Source organism: Caloenas nicobarica, chromosome 1, assembly GCF_036013445.1.
Source record: "Caloenas nicobarica isolate bCalNic1 chromosome 1, bCalNic1.hap1, whole genome shotgun sequence".
NCBI classification, from domain to species: Eukaryota; Metazoa; Chordata; class Aves; order Columbiformes; family Columbidae; genus Caloenas; species Caloenas nicobarica.
This window is the reverse complement of record NC_088245.1, coordinates 73,844,106-73,864,387: the sequence shown is the minus strand read 5'-3', so window position 1 is coordinate 73,864,387 and position 20,282 is coordinate 73,844,106. Positions and strand designations below refer to the sequence as shown.

Below are 20,282 nucleotides of genomic sequence, written 5' to 3'. Positions count from 1 at the left end.
GTGCTATGAACTGTGTTACCGCTAGAACACAGCTTGGTTTAGGAGCCGTATGGCTGAGGTGCCATTTCCTTCTGCCTATAGGCTGGATTTCAGGTTTAGATGATTGAAATGATCCCCTAGCAGCTTTAATCAGCAGGTAGTTCATTGCCATGATGCGTTTTGTGATCCCAGCATTGCTTGGACTGACCTGCTGCCACCTGCCTGCTGGCTTGATGGGGCAGAGTTATTGCCCAAGGTTGGGAGGTCTTCCCTTCAAAACTGGACTCCTCTGCCTCTCCAGCTCTTATATTATGCGTGTACTCTGTATGTTGATGTTCATCACTCTCTATCACGAGACTTGCAACATCTGCTAAGCTCGATTTTTCGTCCCACTGCTAGCTAGCGAGGAAGTGACTGTGCAGGGGAAAGAAGGGAGAAAAAGAGCTAAGGCGAACTGGCTTGTGAGCCTGACAGTGCAAAGCATCCCTTCTTTCAGGTCCTCTCTTTTGTACTAAATTTAACTGTTGTTGCAAATGAGCGGGCTTGCGCTCCGCAGCAGCATGTAGTCTGTAAACAGTCTCTGTTTCCTGCTGATTTCATGTTTTGCTAGGAAGGATGCGGTGCGGGACTTGAGATAGAATTAAGCACTGAGCATGGGCGTTTGTGGAATGATCATAGTGAGAGATGGGCTTGTTCTCTCTCTCAGCAGCCTTCAGTGCTGGAGCCATTCTCTTGTGCCATGGTTTAGTCGCCTCCTGAAAATGCCTGGAGCTGAACATTCAAAAAGACTACATGTTTGCAGTTCGACAGAAGCAACTGACACTGGTTTAAAAGGAAATATTTTGTAATATTTCCTCCATAGAGCCACTGATGAGAAACTTTGGACAAGATTTTTACTTGACAAAATTCTGCTTTGACATAGTTAAGACAGGCAGGAGATTTCTCCCATGGCTTTTCATTACAAATGATGTCATCATGAGAGCAGCATATTTTGTGTCTTGAGAGTATCTGCCCCTGCTGCTAATTCCCCACCTGAAATCTTAACTTACCGTGGGTGACGTTAGACACACTTCAGCAGCGGCAAGCTGTGAAGGGATGTGTGAACAGCCATCCCCATGGTAAGGAGATTAAAAAGAGTCCAAGTTTGTTTAATCTATGGTTAAAGCACTTTTAAAGGGACAAACCCATGTCCAAATTGTCTGGAAGCCTGTTTTCTGCTTGAAATGTCAAGAAAATTAAGCCAAAGTTCATAGACTTAGGGGATTTACAATGCTGAAGGAGATCCATTGCATCAGCCTATGTAAAATTTAAGCGAAGTAGTAATTTATCTTTTTTTTTCCTCTAAGATTTCTGTCCTCGCCAGCCAGCTTCAGAGGTCTTTGAATGCAGATTTATGTTTCTAAATTCTAGCTGAATGACAGCAACAAAACAGTATGACATCTACTGTTTGTACAGTCATCCTTAAAGTGCTTGTATATTACGCAAAATCATCAGGTACAGATTTTTTTAATATATATTTTTATTTTTATATTTTTGATGGTCGATGCCTCAAGCCTGTCAGTGTATAAGGGGCATTTGCACGATGCTTTTAATAATATGCTTTAACTCTTGGCCAGCCATGAATTGCTCAGGCAGTTGGACTAGGCAATTGTTGTAGGTCCCTTCCAGCTGAAATTCCCTTCCCTTCCCCCCAGGTTTGTACAGATGCATCAGAGAATGATAAACTCAAGTGCAGTGCAAGAATAGAGGGGATCCATGTGGCCTTACCTCTTCTGCCCTCTAAGCTTGGTCAAGCCCTGCTCCTCAGCCATCAAAGCTTATTTAAGCTTTTGCTATCCACACTGGTGCGGCAAATAGTAGTTAGCATGGGCAACTGCAGCCTCATGTATATGTTTGGGAATTAGTCCTGGCTCTCTGGGTGCTGAGGTTTTGCCTGCTTTCGGACTAGATTTGGTGTTGGTGTGTGTAACTCAACAAAGCTGTTTGTGTGTGTGGTGTTTCTTTTTTTTTTTCTTTTTTTTTTTTCTTTTTCCTTGTTCAGAGTCTTTGAAATTGATATGTAGAAAAATATACAAAGATAGACAGGCAAATAGTCATGTGGATGCTGATGTTCCTTAATGATACAATTGGCCCTGTAAATCTGTGTCAGGAAGCAGAGGACTTGCAGCTGGGATTACCATCATTGCTGTACAAATTGGCTGCCAGGAGTTTAGGAATAACCTGTGGATATGGGGAAGGTAGATATCTTGAATGTATATGTAATATGTCTCACTTGTGCTAGATTTTTTGGAGTTGGGGAGTGAGGTGTAGGGTTTGTTATTGGCTGGTGTTGTTGCTGTTTTTTTATGTGAATAGTGGTGTGGATTGCATGCCTTAAATAGCATCCTTTAGTAGAAAAAAAAAATCTTGACCATTACAGATTTGTCCTTGCTGCTCTGACAGCACACCTTGCAACTCCAGTTTCCCCACTACTCTCTCTCCTGTTTATAAACCCATCCTCACCTCCACTAGAGTGTTGCTCTCTCCTTGAGCTTAAGTGGTTGAAACTCCTTGTCACCAAAACTCAAGTTATGAAAGTAGTAGAGTGAGCAATCCTAGTTACATTAACTGCAGCTGCTGATGCAGTCACTGTGTGTAGCTAATCAAGTTCCTCTGTTTAACCTGAGGGTCACTTTTGCTTGGGTTTGAGCCCCCAGTGGCTTCAGGTAAGCCCCTGGACTTTGCTCTGGAGTGGATAAAGAGCACTCATGCATTCCCTTCTGCCTAGTCTGCTTCAGGATGGTAACTCCTGGTGCTAGGGTGGTAAGGAACAATAACTAAACCTCTGCAATTGTTTACTAAACCCTGAGCTTTGACTAGAAGGGAGTTTGTGGTCCAGTATAAATTGAAATGAAGAGATTACAATTGACTCCATTAACTATCACAACTGAAAATTTACTAGCCAAGATTTGTTTCAGGACTCCTGCTTTGGGTGATTTTTCCTAGGTGGATACGCCACTTTTGAGACCAAAGGCATGCCATAGGTTGGGTGCAGGATCTGTGGGGTGTCTGTTCTTGTGCATACTGAGATAAGTTAGTTGGAATTAATGCAGGACAAAAATTCCCTCTGGATGATCCCTAGCATAGCTGTGAGTTTTATCACAAGATTAGCATTGAGTCGTCTGTGAGGAATGGGGGAGGCTTTGTCTAAGTCAGCTGCTATTAATAGATCCACACTGACCAGCAGAAATCTTCTGATTTTGGTTTAATTAGAAAGACTAATTTTGCCAGAGTGTGAGAGCGGAATAAAATATTTTGCTTTTACAAAAAAAGACTGCTTTGTTCATTGTATTAATAGGCACCTGTAGGTGTTCTGAAGAGTGAACACACATATCTGTTTTCTAGGATTTACTGAGGTATTTGGATTTGCAGTTGTCTGAAGTTTGCGCATCTAGTGCCCTTAGAACTTTGTGTTTCCATAGAGAGGGGAAAAAACCCACCACCTGTAATAAAAAATAGATTATGCTTTTTATGACTTTCATAGCTTCATAGCTAAACCTTGAAAGTAAGAGTCTTTGCTGCTTCTACAGATGAGGGAGCTTGTGGGATTTCCTCCCACTTGCTCTCATGGGTGTCTTTTGTTTCCTTTCCATCCTCTTCAGTGAGATCTGACTCTCTTCTGTGTTCCTTGCTATATCTGGGGCTGTCAGTGTTTCCCATTTTTCTTTTCTCCCATGTGCTAGAGAATTTGTGCCCCTAAATTCTCACCTGTCTCTCAGTAACAGGCTTCCTCATTCTCTGCTCAAACTAGGAGCTCTGTGTACATCTGCTAATAATTTCTGTTGTGCCAAGGGTGCTATATGCATCTTCCAACAGGGTTAATACATTTTTTCAGTTGTTCTGTAATTACGGGCTTAGCTATGGCAAGGGGTTTGTCACACTAATGTATCACAGATTATGTCACCAGCCAGCTATTGCAGGTAATAGGAGCATGTCACGCTGCTCACTAGGGAGACCAGTGTCTCCATTGCCTACTTTTGCAATTTCCAGTGTCCAGCAAAACCTGTAGTTTCCTGTGTCGGTAGGAGTGCATATGCTTGCTCACAGGTTTTTTAAGATTAGTTCATTTAACATCAAAGATAAAGATCTTGCATTTATTTTATAGACTTGCAGGTTGAGATGAGTTTCAGCACAGGTTCCTGATTATTACTATTAATCTTGACGTTAAAGTTGAAATGGTGATGTTCGTATATAAGTGTATGTGTATGTGCATGTGCATGCATGCATGTGTTGAAAGATAGCAGAGCTTTGCCCGGGAGCCTGTCCACTGTTCCACCTACATCAACTACTCCAACAGGAAGTTTTAGGTTTCTGTACAAACCATGCTACTCTACTTTTAAATGTGCTAGTAGCTTCAGCATTTCCAGTGTTAGTTAGCGTTAGCATTTCCAAACTGGGACTTTGGATCATTGTATTTTTACTCCTAGGATTCCAGTCTGGGTAAGGATAGGAAGAGGAGAAACTTTTTTTGGAAAATAAGTAAATAAATAAAATTGGTTTTCTGTGGCAGCTCACAAAGTAAATTCAGCACTGGATTAGCAGGCAGGAGGCAAGTGGAGTGTTTGCTGGTTGCATGACAAATGCAGTTTGTTGTGTGCATATCATCGCATTGCACATACAGCGTGCACCGTCCTGTCTAATTCAGATTTCATTTTCCTGGTGCAAAGAACCATGCATGCCATCAGTGGGATGCCTGTATGTCTGAGCCTAAAAGTGGCTGGAGGATGCATGCTATAGAGGAGTTGGTGTAGGATGGCTGTATTATGCCTGTGAAGTCTGATCTACACAAGTTTTAAGCATCCAGGCTGTTAGGAGAGATCCTTTCTCACACTGCTATGTGGGTTGCATGTGGATATTGCTGTTGAACCCCTCCATGGTGGCCAAGGAGAGAGCTAGACCAGCTCAGACAGCTTACAACCAAAGGGGATGGTGTTTCTGTGAGGCTTACAGGGTTGAGAGGGCCAGCTGCTCTCATTAAGCTGATTTTAAGGGCTCCTGAACAGCTGCCATTCTGGTGTGACTGGAACCTGGTGAATGATTTTTTTGCTTGCAGGTGTGTAAGCAGTGGTGCCCATTCACTTGTTGTGCATTGAGCTTGTAAATCCATCATAAATGGTTTGTAGATCGCTTTGGGATCCTTCTGTCTGATGGGCAGATCCTGTATAAGCACATCACCCAGCCCTGCTGAGGCAACCCTGCAAAGCCCAAGGCTCCAGGAGCAAAGCCAAAGAAGCAGGTGTGTCAGTTCAAAGTGGCCCATGAGAAGCAGCTGTAAGCTCGAACTTTGCCCATTTATTTGCTCAAGGTTTTATCTCATCCTTTATTATACAGCCCAGTGAAAATGAATATTTACCATGTCAGTTAAGCTGGGGCCGTCTGAGTGGCAGGCTCCATGTGTGCTAGGCGGCCTCACAGGTGAGAGAGTGGAGCAATATGTGTGTCGGAGGGGAGGGCCAAGCTTTCTGTGCCATCAGAGAAGATAGGAATACCTGAGTAAACAGTGGGCACCCAGGGCTGTGTGGGTAGGGTGATTTGTTTGGTACACTCAATTGATTTTGTTGTTGTTGTTGTTTGGTTTTTTCTCATGCCTGTAGTGGTTTAGTTCTATAGGGAAATTCTGACATTAGAACAAGACAAGAATGCTCTGAATGGAAAGCTAAACTTACGTGTTATTTTTCATTTTGCTTCAGGATTTTGAATGTGGATAACTAAATTAATATCGAAACAGAAAGTTCCTCTGAATTGAAGACCAAATGTTCCACTTGGAAAGTATAGTAGCACAGTGTGTTGCTGTGCTCAAGACAAGTTATTCTGCAGAAAAAAAACCCCAACCCAACATTAAAAACCCCCCTATGTAGTAATTGAAAGGGCTATTTTTGGTGCAACATTTTGATTTTTAGCACAATTGCATGCATTGAGGGAAATGTTTACTATAAAATTTGTTACCACTTCTGGTATTCAGATCCTTGGCAGTGGATTTATCACCAGGCAGTTGCAGTTGATGAATTATTTTTTGTGTAGTGCATTGTAGGAGGATAAAGCAGCATAATTTTGTGGGATTAGGGGCTGTTTGGTGTTGGAGGTAAGGCAGCCATATCCACATAGTGTATGTCAGCCTTGGTTGGCAGTTGGGCACGTGTCTGTAGGGAAACTGGCCTGACCTAATATGCAGGGAGTCAGGTGGATGCTCAGAAGAGTCCCTGGTTCTGCCTGGCCTTGAGCAGTTAGTTCATTAGACTGCACTATGCCTCAGTTTCTTGTTTTATCTGCTGCTTAACTTCTCTATTGAGATGCTAAACAATTTGAAATGCGACTGTCTCACTCTATTCAAAATAACTGCTCTACTTCAACACAGTCTTAATAATAAACATAAACAACCATGGTCTGTGGATATGCAAAATAAATTTAAGAATAATTTGGTTAATTTTTGATTTTTTCTACTGAATTACCAAGAGTTGATTTTTGGGCCTATATAATGAAACTTTTCCTTATTTGCTTTATGTTATTCTGCCTTTCGAAGGACTTTGTGGAAAAGAAAGCAGCATAAAAATCACACAACCGGTTTGGCAGGTCCTGTATAAACAGCAGAAATGCCAGGAAAAGTCTCATGTCTTTGTTGCCAGCTTAAAAAAAAAAAAAAATCCAGTTAATTTTCCCCTAACAAAAACCTCAGCTGTCGCTAAGTGTGAGCAGGACTGTGAGGAAGTGCATGTGGTAGAAGGGGCTGGGGGATGCTTGCTTGAAGGGACATGTGTGTCCTCAAATGCTGGGAATGTTCCTGTTCTCAGGCAATTATCCCAGTCACCTTCTTGGCTGTAGGAAGAGAACAAGTGTTTTGTCATGCTTCTTGTAAGTAGTTTTTTTTTCTTCCCCCATCTCCTTTGACAGTCTCACAGCTCAGCTCGAGTGTTAAGCACGCCCTGCTTGATTAGAAGGGGGTGATTGATGCCCCCCTGTTTTGTTTCGCCTGTGCCAGCAGAAAGCTGCACTGATTTTTAAGGCCGTTTAATCGTGTTGGGTAAGGAGCCCTGCCTTCCTAACTGGATCTGTGCCGTTGCGTAACTGTGGGAAGGGTTGAGGTGCCTCTGTCCTGGCTCTTGTGGCAGAGGAGGGATGTATTTCTGGAACAGGTTCACAGCTCTTTTCTGGTGCCTGCACCATCTCTGCTATGCACTTGTGGGTCGAAAGATTTCAGTCAGTGCTTTGGCAAGGAAGGAGGAGCATTGGAAATCAGAAATGCTCGTGGGGAGGGTATTTAAAATTAGTGCTGGAATGCAAAGCAAAATGATGCCATCTCGGAGCTTTTGCACAATGTCCATGTCATTTTATTTCTCTCTTGTAGTTCATCCTTCTGTTTTCAGAGAACCAACATAACCCCAGAAACACAGCCATGTGAGTAGAGGGTCAAAATGGGATTTAGGCAACTTGCTGCTGCTTCCTGCACCTCTGTTTCCTAATTGTAAAATAGGATTCAAAAAGATCCTTCCCATGGTGCTTCTCTATCTTGACTGGTTTGGCTTTGAGCTCTTCAAGGCTATTTTCTTACTCAGTGTTTCTGTCGTGCCTTGGACAATGGCCCCATGGTTCACTTTGCCTCTGAGTGCTATCACTGCATAAATGTCAAGTCCTGACAGTTGGGTTTGGATCCTGATAGAGAGTTCTTAGGAAAGAATAGTATTGTCTAAGATGTTGAAGTAGGTTTTTGCTTAGCCCCTGTGCTCCTGATGGGCTAACCATGTAATCTACATGTTTTGGTCCCTCTACTTGTGAAGATGAGTGTAATAACACTTTTCTCTATTGCAGGAAAGTGGTAAAGGTATTATAGGACATATTTAGATGGTGTAATGATGAGGAGCTTTCATATTGAGTCAAAAGGGGCCTAGGACTAGCACTGTACTCTTTTTCTTAAAGATGGCTAGAATTTACTTCATTTGAGCTGGCTCAGTTCCCAACCTTGTCGCTTATGTAGTGAGGCAGTATTTGCAGCTCATAAGCAGTCTTATGGTACGGGTGGAGTGGCTCTCATTGCAGTGTCCATTCTGTTGTGAATCAGCAATGCTTAGCTGTGAAAACAAGCCAAAGATAACCAGAGTAAAACCTCAGCACTTACCTTCTGCCAGGAGAAACATCATAACAAATGCTTTGGGATTATGAGCTAAAACAAAATAATAATTTGAGGAAGAACAAAAAGTGATGCAAAGGTTGAAAGGAACAATTAAAACAATTGTGGAACTTAACGAACAGGAAAAGCTGTGGCAGGAGAGCAGCTGAACTGAGATGTTTGTGCTTAGCCATTCCAGGGCTTGACAGACCTGTGGGCTTAGTGTTGTCCCATTGTCGTGTTGGCACAACCAAGGCAGTGAGGGTTGCAATAATGCCACAGTTTGTTTTTGAGAGTCAGTAGCAGGTCTGGGAACAGACTTCTGTCTTTCTCATCTTTCTTCTTCAAACGTCTTCTGCGGAGCTTGTTTTTGACTGTGCTTTGCAGTGCAGCATCTGCTGCCCAGCCCCGCACAGCAGCGCTGTGCAGGGGATGATCCACTTCTTGTTCCCTTTCCGAGTGCTGAGAATGCTGCTGGAATTTCCAGAGTGAAGGCATAAAGGCTGTGTGGGATGTACCCTGTCACATGGACAGGTCATACCTGGAAGGCATCTCTTGTTTTCAGAGCAGTTGGGAAAGGATGGCTAATAGCACTCCTTACACAACAGAATATTCACCCGCTTAGTTCATTACTTATTAGCTCCGGGCAGGGACATTGCAGATTTGTTAATGGTAATGGCCAAATCATTAGAGTGTGCAGCATTAATGGAGGAGAAAGCATTTAATAAAGAGCCATCACTCGACCCTGTCATTGTCCCTGGAATAGAGACCATATTGTTGAATTCAGGCTCTGCTCTCCTTCTGTCACCTACACCTTAAAAGGATGGCTTGCTTGAGAGCTTCAGCGTCTTTTCGAACACACATGAAAACTCGTCTTTTCTTCTTTTGAATCAGATAAGCTGTACCATGCCCAGCTGTTTCTGTACAAACATATTTTAGAAGTCTCCTTAAAGTTCTGCCAATCCCAATGGTTCTGTGCTGGAAGGACCATGTTTTAAAGGAAATAAAATATTTCACTGTGCCTCAAGCTGTCCCCCAGGTGGTACGTTTATGCATCTGTCTGATGCATCGATCAGCAAATGGTTCAGTTTCTTGTAGTTTGCCTTCTCATGCTCGTAGACTGTTCACTAGAGAGACCTTCCAAAAGCTGCTAAATAGCTTGTTAAATAAATTGTAAAAAAAATAACTTGATTCTTGTGCAGGTTGACCTGCCTGCAGATTGTATTTCTTTTGGTGTAACTCAGCTTCCTTCAGTGGTCTCCAACTGCATTTTAGTGTGTTAATCACAGCTGCTCATTGGCTCATCCTTCTGCAATGTCTTCTAGATTATCTTCCCTTTCCTCTGTTTTTATTTCCTTTTGGCTGTTGAGCTGTATCTGTCATATCTCTCTCTGTCTCTGTAGTTCCTTTATTCCTTCCTTATAAGCTAGACCTTCTGACTCCTGTAAAACTTGTCTATCTTGCATATAATAGATGTGTGTGTATATACATATGATGCAGAAAGAAGAGCCTGCAAATCTGCAGGATGCAATATTCTAAGTGAAATCCTACCAGCTGTTTTTTTAATATACTCTCCGTTGTCAGCTATAGTTTCCTTTTTGGTCACAGTGATCTCATGTTGTTCATGTTAAAGTAAGTGGCTGGACTAGGGGAAAGATATTGGGAGAGGAAGATTGTAATTTGATGTTTCTTCCATATCCAGTTTCAGTACAGTAGACAAGGTCAGTGCAAGTATGGTCCTTTTTAGGAAGCCCCTCTGCATTTAATATGCTGCGACTTAATCTGAATCATTCTGGTATTTTATAGTGGCAAACATCCATCACTGCTTATTTCTAGACTAGCTCATCAAGACATTCTTTGAGAGTGGGCATGTTATTTGGCTGTCTTTCTCTCTCTGTGGGTTCTGTTCAGTTTTCCTGAGCAGCCAAGTGGATCTGCCTGTTTTTTCACCAACAACCCTTATTATAGCTATCTTCTTCCTGGGCTGGCCTAGATTCCCCCTGGAAAGTTGCCTTTACCTACTTAGAGGTGGTGTTGAACAAGGGGATATAGGACACTCCTTGCCATGCTGTGTATGCTGGGTTACTTCTGTACCACTTGAACCTTTAGGAACAGCAACTCTAGGGTGCAGGGTTAGACCTTGTCATGGCATCCCCAGGCTTCTCTGTGTATTTGGTATGTCCTTTTTCATGAAAAGTCTACCAGAAGTCTGAAGTATGATGAAATGCTGTCCTGAAAAATGTGGTGGTGCTGTGTATGCCAGTAGTGTTTTGTTTTGTTGGTGAGGAAAGTTGTGAAGATGTCAACCTTGCAGGGTTAAACTATTGTTTCATAGGATAGTAAGTATGTACACACTTCCAAGGCCAGAATGCAAGTTTGTGATCAGGGTTGTCTTCTCAGTTTCTCCAGCAGTGGATAACCTTTCTTCATAAAGGAAAGACTTTCTCATGCTTACCAGGGTAGACACCTATATGATTGCACATAAACAGCTTTTTTTCCAGTTTGTTATAGTAGCTGATTTTTGGATGTGCCTATATTTTCAAATGGTAACAGATACAAGATAATTATGGCATATGATTATGCAATTTGTTTCCAAACAGGCATAGACACACACACACACACACACACACACACACACACACACACACACACACACACACAGAGTTCACCTCAGGTTCAAGCTGATTTCATGTAGATTAGGACAGAGAGTAAACTTAAGTGACTAAACTGGAGAAGATAAAGACTGAAGCCCATATGTGGACTTCACTTCCACTAATGTAAATCAGGACCAGAATCATTGTTTTAAAAAAATTGCTGCAGAATTTTGTAGGGAGCAGAGTCCAGCCATGCAATGGGACTGAGAAGGGTCATTTCTTACATTTTTAAATTGTATTTTTAAAATGTGTATTTCAGAGTGTTGTAGCTCCTCAGGAATTTTGTTTCCATCTGTGACTGAGGATTAAAAGAGGCTATGACTTTTATGTGAATTACTCTCCCATGGTTTTTCCACTACTTAACCAATGGGCACATAGATAATCCACAGTGGTGAATAAGCTGACCTCGTCCACGTGACAGTTCTGACCTGTGGTTCATGCTATGGAACTGTGAAGGATCCTTTTCACACTAATTGTAGCTTCGGTAAAAATGTTCAGAAAACACCACTCGTCCCTTACAGAAGGACCAGAAACCATGCTTGCCCTGGAAATGTGAATGCATACTAGCATTGCAGCTTAGCATTACAGTGACAGCTCCATAATGCAACCCAGTGAAAACATTTGTGCTGCTATGCCAGTCCTGAGACACTATAGAGTAGGATTCTCCTTTCCCATAACATGTGAGAGGGTAGCTCCCTGTACATCATGTGTCTCCTTAGTTTTCCCATCTCAGTTTTATGGCCTCCAGAAATTTTGCACTGAAATGAGTGCGTGACTCCAATCACGGGTGTTTAGGGTGTGAATTCCCATGTGTATGGGCAAGGTTGTACAACCACTGTATGTTACAGAGATGAGGCTCCCCAGAACTCCCTGTTTTAGAAAAGAGAACATGAAAAAGATGCAGTGAAATATCTCTAAGCCTGGAAGGTCTTTCTCTATTGCCCTCCCTGCTTCCCTGCTGCTTACTCACTGACCACAGTACTTCAAAGTCTCACATGTTGTGTTTGGTGTTTTTTGTTTGTTTTTTCCCTCCCATCTAGCTGTGCAATAAACTCTCTCTTAAGCCTTCTGTGGTGCTTTATGCTAAGCTGATGTTCTAATAAAATCATCATGTAGGTGCAAAAGGCGTTGCCCTGTGGACCAGAGCAGTGGCCCACCTTTCTGCATGCCCCACTTAAACAGAGATCCATCGCAAGTTCTTCGGATTACTGTTGCAGTGACAACCCTGTAACGCAAATTTTGGAGTCGCATGTGAAATGAGCCGGGGCAGATAGTTTCTTAATGTCAGGTGATTGAATCCATAGTTGACTTCTGCCTTGAAGTAGTAAGTCAGGTGGGCCAAGTCCCAGCTTTACTGCCTCGCTGCAGCAGGGTGGGTGTAAGGGTCTCCCACTTCAAATTGATAAGGCTTTACTCCTGTTTTGGAGTGCAATGATTCCACTTCCAAATTCTGAACTAGAATCTGCCTGGCATATCCCGGCTAGGCAGCACAAAATATATATCTATGGATAACATTCTTTATTATTAATATAAATGACTAATCCTTTCATGAATCTTATTAAACTCTTTGCCTTAGTATACTATCTTGTAGTTTTACTTGATACTATCTTCCCATAGTCAGTTTCTACTCTCTGTTCCCCCATATTAGCAGTGACCTCAGAGAAGAAATAGTTTTTGAGCATGTGGTTCAGCTAGTTTTTTGCTTCATTTGTATTTGCTAATTTGAGATATTTTGCAGTGTCTGGACAATAATGCGACTGTATCATGGCATTTTCAACAACATCGACCTCTGCAAGCTGCCTTTTCACAACACTTGAGTGCATCAATATTGCTGTCTGTACGATTTTAATTTAATTAGAACAGTTGCTGTAATAATTTTGAGAGAAGCATGAACTTCCTCACTGTCTCCCTTCCCCTTCCCTCTTGTGATGAACTGTTGCACCTCTGTGGGGTTTTTTTAGTCTGCTTGAGTAAGGATTGAGACGTGAGAGGTTGTCGATCTCCTGCCCCTGTGCCGGCAGGTTCATCAGAGGCAGGCTGAAGGAAGGAGGCAGGGAAGAACTGAACTTCACAAAATCACTAAGGTCACCAAGACAATCTCTGCTCTCTGTGCGCAGGAAATGAGATGTTAATCTTTTCCCAGTGCTGCTTTGCATAAGGTCCATTTCAGAGAGCTGTGTTTGTTTTAATTTCTCTAATTACTGATAGCGTGCTGATTATGCTGCTATAGATTTGACGTGAATTGCTGTATTAATGGGATCAAAAATGAAGAGAAGTCTGCCATGGAAATTAAGAAGACGACAGCAACTGGGGGAAGGGAGAGAAGTGGAGATTTTAATTCATACACTGGTGCAGCAGAGCTCTACTTTACTTTTTCTGGAGCCTGATACTTTGTCCCTGGCAGAAGTTGAAGCATGCAAGCTATAACATTGACCAAAATCCCAAAATGTTTTGTGTTCCTGGCGCCATACAGTCTCTTAGGGGCTCTGATTTCCCCCCTTCTCCCTATGTTATGCCCTGTAACTCATCTCATATCAGTCTCTTGGACTTTTGTACCCAGCTGAGGTGTTGCATACAAAACACTGGTGAACGCTGTATTATGTCTTCCTTCACTTTCCTCTTTCTCTCACTTGCTTCCCTAATGATTAACTTGTATTTTCTGCTGTTGTCCTCTGTGCTACTTTGTGGCTGGTTTGCTGGCATTGCCCTGCCTAGTGCCCAGATGTGCAGGACTTTCTGAATCTTTCCTGAAAGCACCTCTTTCCCCCCAACAACCTTCTTCTCTAAGGCCATTTTCCCCCTTTACCTTACCCAAGGCACCTACTCCTAAAACGATCCACAGTAGCAAAACCAGACCCGTCCAGGCTTACCTCAGCTCCTGGTCACTTGGCTTGTCTTTCTGCTTTCCCTGCCTCGGTGTGCTTGGTGAAAGAGAGAGCAGCCCCGATCCCATGTCCCTGAAGAGCCGAACATCCTCCATGATTTGGGGCATCTCGTGTTGTGTCCACAACACCAACTTTCACGGTCCTAAGAGCTACAACTGTATGTTTCAAACCTGGATTTTTACAAGGCAAGGGCATGTTATCCAGGGGTTTTTAAGCCTAGGGCTTCCCCAAAAGTCTAAGAGGGCACCAGAATATCTGCACACCTACTAGTGCTGCCCTCTCTGAGTGCGTGTCCCACAGGCAAGGTGTTGGAGCAGGGTGATGAGATGATATCCAGGGAGCTGGAAACTTCCCTTAAAGCAGCATCCCACTACCACTGTCCTGCGAGTAAGCAAGGACAGTCTGCGGGAGCACAAAAGGGTACTTTCTCCCTTTTTACTTGGCTTTCCACTAATTACCACAGCACAAATTATTGTATCTCCACCTTGTGTTAACACCTGCTTCTCTGGGGATCGGGGTGGGGAGTCTGGGCCATTTGGAGAAGCGAAGATGAACTGCAAATGTAACCAGACGAGCGCAGAGTGGCACACGTACACCAGCAGCCTGGAGGGCTAGCGCATGTCAGCTTTCACTCTTGGTTAACTTTGTCCTGTGTGGTATTATTACATGCAATATAGGAGTAGGTTTTTTCACAGTGATATGTGGCAGCTGCCTTTCATGTCCAATGCAGGGTAATGCAGACCATGTTGGCCATTCTGGTTTCCTGAAAACTGCTGCATTGATAATGCATTTCTTTGCTTTATCAATTAAAAAAAGTAATTTTATTGTACCATCCTATCCAACGGCTGAAGTAGTCATGTATTTAGGACAATGTGAGGGTTTGCTTAGCATGCTTTCTTACGTATTTTATTTTCATTTCTGCAAAAACTTGTATGTCCTTTGTGCCTGCCAATTGGGTGGAGTCAGTAAAGGGACCAAAAGACTATTAGACTGCAAGCTGGAGAACATTCATGATGAAGGCTGCTGCTCTGGAGTTTAGAAGGGCATAGTTTTAGCAAAAGCATGAAGTTATTTTTACCTGCAGCATCACTTATCCTCAACTGTTAGACTTTTTTTAAAAGGTGACTACAATTTTAATTTTGCAATGTTTAGTTTTTTTTAAAAATATATTTTAGCAATATGAATTATTTGTGTTCCTGATGGAATTTTCCAACTGTTCAGGTAGATTTTTTTTCTGTAAAGGATCTATGCCAATTCTTAAAATAGAAATCAGTGTGTGCTTTGGTGGTTTTGGTGTTACGTATACTCCTACTAGGTAGTCATGATCAGTATAGCTTTTGAATTACCTTCCTTTTTTTAGACAGGATGGTTTGATCTAAGGCTTTCTCAGTACCTGGATATTTAGCATTTTGTACTTTTCTAGTACAAAGAGAACAAAACTGTAGCTTGTCTTGATTCTTAACCATGTGTTTCAATCTGTCTGTGCTAGATCAGGCAGATGAAAGCATGCCCCAGTCTCAGCAGACCTGGTTGTCTAGATGGCACTGTTGGAGCACCAGCTGCTACTAGAGTAAACCCCAAGGAGGGTCTCCGTAAAGGTTGACTTAATGCACTCTTCAATTATTATAGTCACGGTGACATTTCATGGTGAAACTTTCCTGACTCACAGTGAGCTGAAGAAGCCTTTCAAAAATGATGACAGCAAGCAATATGCCCACTGTTTTAGCCACCTCATTGTGGCTACTGGCAAAATACTAGGAAGCTGCTATTTTGAAGTTGCTTGTGGATGGCAGTTGTTTGGGGCTGAGTGTTTGGTCACTTGTGGGTTTAAATGTTTATAGAGTCCCCTGGCAGGTGGCAAATCTGGAATGTGGTAATGCCAAGCGCTTTCCTAGCACTCTTCACCAATAGTCTCAAAGGGCTGCACCAAATGTGTGTTGATTTAGTCTCTTTTACCAGTAGACTAAGTTGCAGCAAGGCTGTTTGCTCAAGTGCACAGAAGGTTGATGCCAGTTCTGCTACCAGCACTACCTATCCTTTCTCCCACGCTGCTACTTGAACAACCCTACCATCGAACTATCTTTTCTTGGCCTTAATGCAAAGCTAAATATTAAACTCACTGGTTAGGAAACTCTTTCAGAAGAATTCCTAGTAGCAGAGTATCTGGTGGCTTAACCTTAGAAGTGCAAGATACCAGCCATGTTTTTGTTTGATGGATGCCATGGAGAGAAGCACTAAGCAGTTCTGGAGTTGTGAAGATTAAAGCAAATCTGTTCTCAGTGCTGTGTGCACAACAGGTACCTCCTGGCAGCGTGACTCGTAAAAAGCCTCAAAAAGCCTGGAGGAGCAAATGTGACCTTGTGCACTTGCACGTCTGTATAGGCTGGGAGCTGCAGGTGGCTGAAGCACAGAGCCTACGGTAGGTTGCAGAACTGGACTGATGTTTGCAGTTCTGTTTCCAGCCATGTTAACTGAGTCATGCTGCAAACAGGGATGAAGCTCATTTTTCCACAAGTCCAGTGCCTTGACCTCCTTGTGACATTACCATTCCACACCTTTTGGAAATCTGGCCAGAACAGTTACAAGGGCTGCTCTTTCAGGATGCACTTGTTAAGTGTAATGCCCTTGAGAGGCACATGCTGTCCTTTTTCAAGACTGCTTAACTCTGAAATTACTTAGCTCATTTGAGCTTTGCTCTTTCTGTAACTCAGGTCGTCCGTGTGTCTAATAAAAAGAAAAAGACTTACAAATGTCTGTAAGTTGCTCTGATATTTGGGTTAAAGGTGCTGGAAAAAAATGCAGGATTAGTAAGAGAGGGCATTTCAAAGGCACTAATAAGAGTCGGATAGCTAATTCCCCTCTGTGCCTTGTAAAATGTGTTCTGCAAATATTACCAACTCATGTGTTACTGATGATATCCAAGGTGTGTGGAAAAAGTAACTGTGCATTTCCATGACTACTTTTTGGTTTTTACTATCCCGTTCTTATGAATACTAGGAAACAATGAATCAAATGTATTTAACAGTAAATCCCAAGGAAACTGTCTTGATATAAAATCAGGTTACCATATGCCTTGAGGAGGTTGATCGGTATGGAGAGAAAGGTAGCAGGTACTAGAAGTGTATAATGTTTTAGTTTGATACAGCACCTCCTGGGTGGTGAGGGATGCGCACAGGGTTCTGGATATAATGTTGTCTTCTGCTTGCACTTTCCTCCTGCTGTTGACCAGTGAGAAGGTTCTTTGAAGCCACTTAGCCCTTGTCTTTGCAGTGGTGATTCAGTATTTCTGAGAGTGTGAAATGTGACCTGAGGTTGGACTGTGTCCTGTGTTTTTTGGGAGAGGGGAAAAGGACTTCAGGTCTCCCATCTATTCTTTAGTGCCTGTTCGCAGAGACAGGCATCCGTGTAGCTATATTTCAGAAGCGTTCCTCTTTTTATAAATACCTCACTCAATAAACAAAATGAGCAGCTGCAGTGTGGTTCAATTATCTGAGCTGTGAATCGCAGCAGGAAATGCTAGGAAGTGGCTGGTCTCGTCCTGAGTCGCTGGTGTTGTGCACCAGCAGTGAGAAGGTGCAAATGGACAGCAAGACTGCAGAACAGGCCCAGAGAGCTGCGCCTCCTGGGAATGTGAAGCGTAGTGTCAGCTGTTGGGGACCAGGGCAGGAGTTGCAAAAGTTGAAAGCAGAATGATGTTTCGTAGCTCCGCAGGTGCATCTTTCACCATGTCTCAATGAACATGCCTATTTGTTGACTAAGGAAATCTAAATTCATATGAGCTATTGGATTGCTGTTGCCTGGACAGTGGTGAGTAGAAAGAAAATGAGTGGGCACAGGAAGATGTTAAAGGGCTTTGTGGGAGACTTGAACGTAAGATTGAACAATTTCTGGTTAAAATGTGCTGAGCTGAAAGCCACAGAAGCTGCACTCCCAGAAATAACACAGTGGTGGTAGAATTAACCAGGCCTGTCTTCCCACTCCGTTTAAGCCCAGAACACTTAGTATTGAGGTGGATCATTTATTCTCCACAGGCTGTCAGTCTTCCTTGCCTTGACTATCAGCAGTGGTGGCAGAGTGATGGGACTCCAGACATTGAGGCGAAACTTCTGGTTTTGCGTGAGCTCCTGAACAGCAAGCTCATAGCAGCAACTTGTGTCAGAATGAGCTGGGCTTGCTTTGAAGCAGTGTCTGAGAGGTGCAAGACATTCTAGGTGCTCCATTTCTTTTCGGACAAGTCATTCAGTCTGCCTGAAGTTTTCACCTTTAGTATATTTAGTAGTTATTTACCCGTGTTGCACAAACCTCTCCTTCCCTTTGCTGGCGGTGAGGGTGCTAAGGTTATGTTCTGCAGGTGTCTCTGTCAGCCTCAGTCTAATTCCCTGCTGCACATCCATGATACTGTTGTGGTTTGTAATGGAAGTAATTACCCACTCTTGCTCCAGCACCAAGTTTTTCTCTTCCATTTGCCAGAGATTGGGTCAGGGTGGGGGAGCTGCACATGTACTCTACTGCAAATGCTCAGAAAGGAAGGTGGCTCCTTTTGCTTCTTTATGTATGTGGATGTAAATCCATGCTGTTTGCACTGCCGTCATTAAATGTCAGCAGCATGGTTTTGGGGAATAACACACATTGCCTTCCAGGAAGCATATGATAATGATTTTTTTTTGGTGCTCCCGTAGAATTGTGGCTATGTTTATTTACAAAGGGTATAATTTGTGCTGTGATTGGAGTATGGGCTTAGAATATGGAAGGATTTTCCCATCAGATCAGATGAAATTTCAGTCTTAAATTTCTTGGCAGCTGTTTTCAGAAATAAAAGCCTAACAGTGACAATTACGAAACTAATGCAACATTCACGAATTGCCCTTTTGCTCTATTTGACTGTCCTTGCATAGTTGCTTTCTGTATACTGCTTACTTACTTGGTTGCAAGTTAAGCTACTTCAAAGAAAGTGCTAGTAACTATATACAAGAAAAAAATACATCACTCAATGGTAGTTTTCTGGTAGTATGGTTTTCTGCAGTAAAGACAAAACTAATTGCTTAATGACTTCAAAATGCTATGAAGGAGTAAAGTGTTAAATAAGTATGCTCAGATCATGACTGATTTGTTAGCATAAGATTGCATTTTTGGCACTTTGTAACAGTACTCATGCACGTATCATGGAGCTGCTGTCAGATTTTCACTGACATAAAACCCTCAGAGTCTCCCCACTTGTGTCTCACTTCCCTTTCCTCCCTCAGCAAATTTCTGAGAAGACCCTTGGAAACTTCATGGACCTTTTGAAAATTAAACCCATCACCTGAAAAGTTCTTTGGCCTGTGGCCGCAGTGCCAGGCAGCTTGTTGCCCGTGCAGCGCTTGCCCACAAGTGGACAGGCTGCAGGCTCGATGGCTCCCTGGGCAGCCGGCTGCATCACTCATGCTGTTCGCCCCCACTTCCTTCCTTCCACCCACTTCCCCCTCCCCTGACTTGGTTTCACACCTCTGTTCCAAAGTTCACGTTGTCCTCTCTCTTTCTCTCTCCCCCGCCACCCCGCTTTCTTTTTAACAGCAGGAAAGAATTTCGTACACACCTCCAGTGAGCCCGGTACCAAATTACACTTCCTCGTCACCACTACATGTCCCAGTGCCTCAAGCGATCAGGATGGAGGAAGACACGATCAAACTGCCAGCACACCTGCGTGAGTGTTAGCATGGAGGCTTCTTATGTTCTTGGATTAAGGAGGGTGCGGGGTGGTATGAGGAGGTGTTTCTGTTTTTATGGAAGAGATCAGGGAAGCTCCATACCTTTAGACATTTTTTCCTTTTTTTTTTTTTTTTTAAGTTCTAGCTGGTTTGATTTTTCTAAATACTCCTATTAACCAAAGGAAATTGCTCTTAAATACAGTACGTTATTTCCCCCACCACCGTCCCCCATCCCCTGCACCCCCTGTCAAAGATTTTACTTATTTCTCGCGGTAGGCATAAATGTGGAGGCTTTATTTTGATGGGAAATACTATATTTCATTCCACGGTATAGGAATTGCTCAGCAATGTGCTGCAGCACAAGGTCAGAGTTTCAGAAACTGTGGCAAGTGGAGCGTATTTGTGCCTTCAGTATTTTTCAGATAGTTATGGGTCTCACTGTCAAATGCTCCTGGTGTTCAGGCTCTCTACTACAGAGTGTGTGTGCTGACAGAGGCGGTGGGAAAGGAGGAGGAATGAGCTTAGCTGTGCACAAAAGGATGCTGCAAAGGAGGAAGGGCATATCACTGACATTGGAACAAAAACGAGCTGGGGGCAAGGCAAGAGTCAGGCACTTCCTTGCTGAGATGATTTAATGTTTGAGGAATAGGAAAGGCCAAGGGCTGTTGGCTATGAAGAGGTGAATTAGTGAGATAGGATGGCGACAAGGAAGAATGGAATTTTCCTTTTTGGAGGGGAAGCAGTTCTGATGTAAATTGAGAGGTTTTAAGTAAACTTTTGTCAGGTGTTACATTCCTGGGGTACTTGAGCAACAATGAGCAACAGGGCCAGGAGCAAACCTAACTTTGTGCTTTGCCATCTGACAAATGAGTTTGGGATTTCAGAGGGAGGGGAAAAAAGGGTCTGTGTTTATCATAAGACATTCTTATTCATGTCC

The 20,282-nt window shown here is 43.0% G+C and overlaps 1 protein-coding gene across 2 annotated transcripts in view; it reads left to right on the top strand.

Moving 5' to 3' along the window:
- ETV6 (ETS variant transcription factor 6) overlaps nucleotides 1–20,282 on the top strand; it is a 144,093-nt gene that overhangs the window by 28,345 nt on the left and 95,466 nt on the right. The window contains exon 2 of one of the 2 annotated variants that reach the window (XM_065658560.1): nucleotides 19,215–19,341. In XM_065658560.1, coding sequence (XP_065514632.1) covers nucleotides 19,215–19,341 — 127 coding nt within the window. Of the gene's footprint in view, nucleotides 1–19,211; nucleotides 19,342–20,282 lie in introns of both variants that reach the window. The other variant, XM_065658559.1, reaches the window with a different exon arrangement.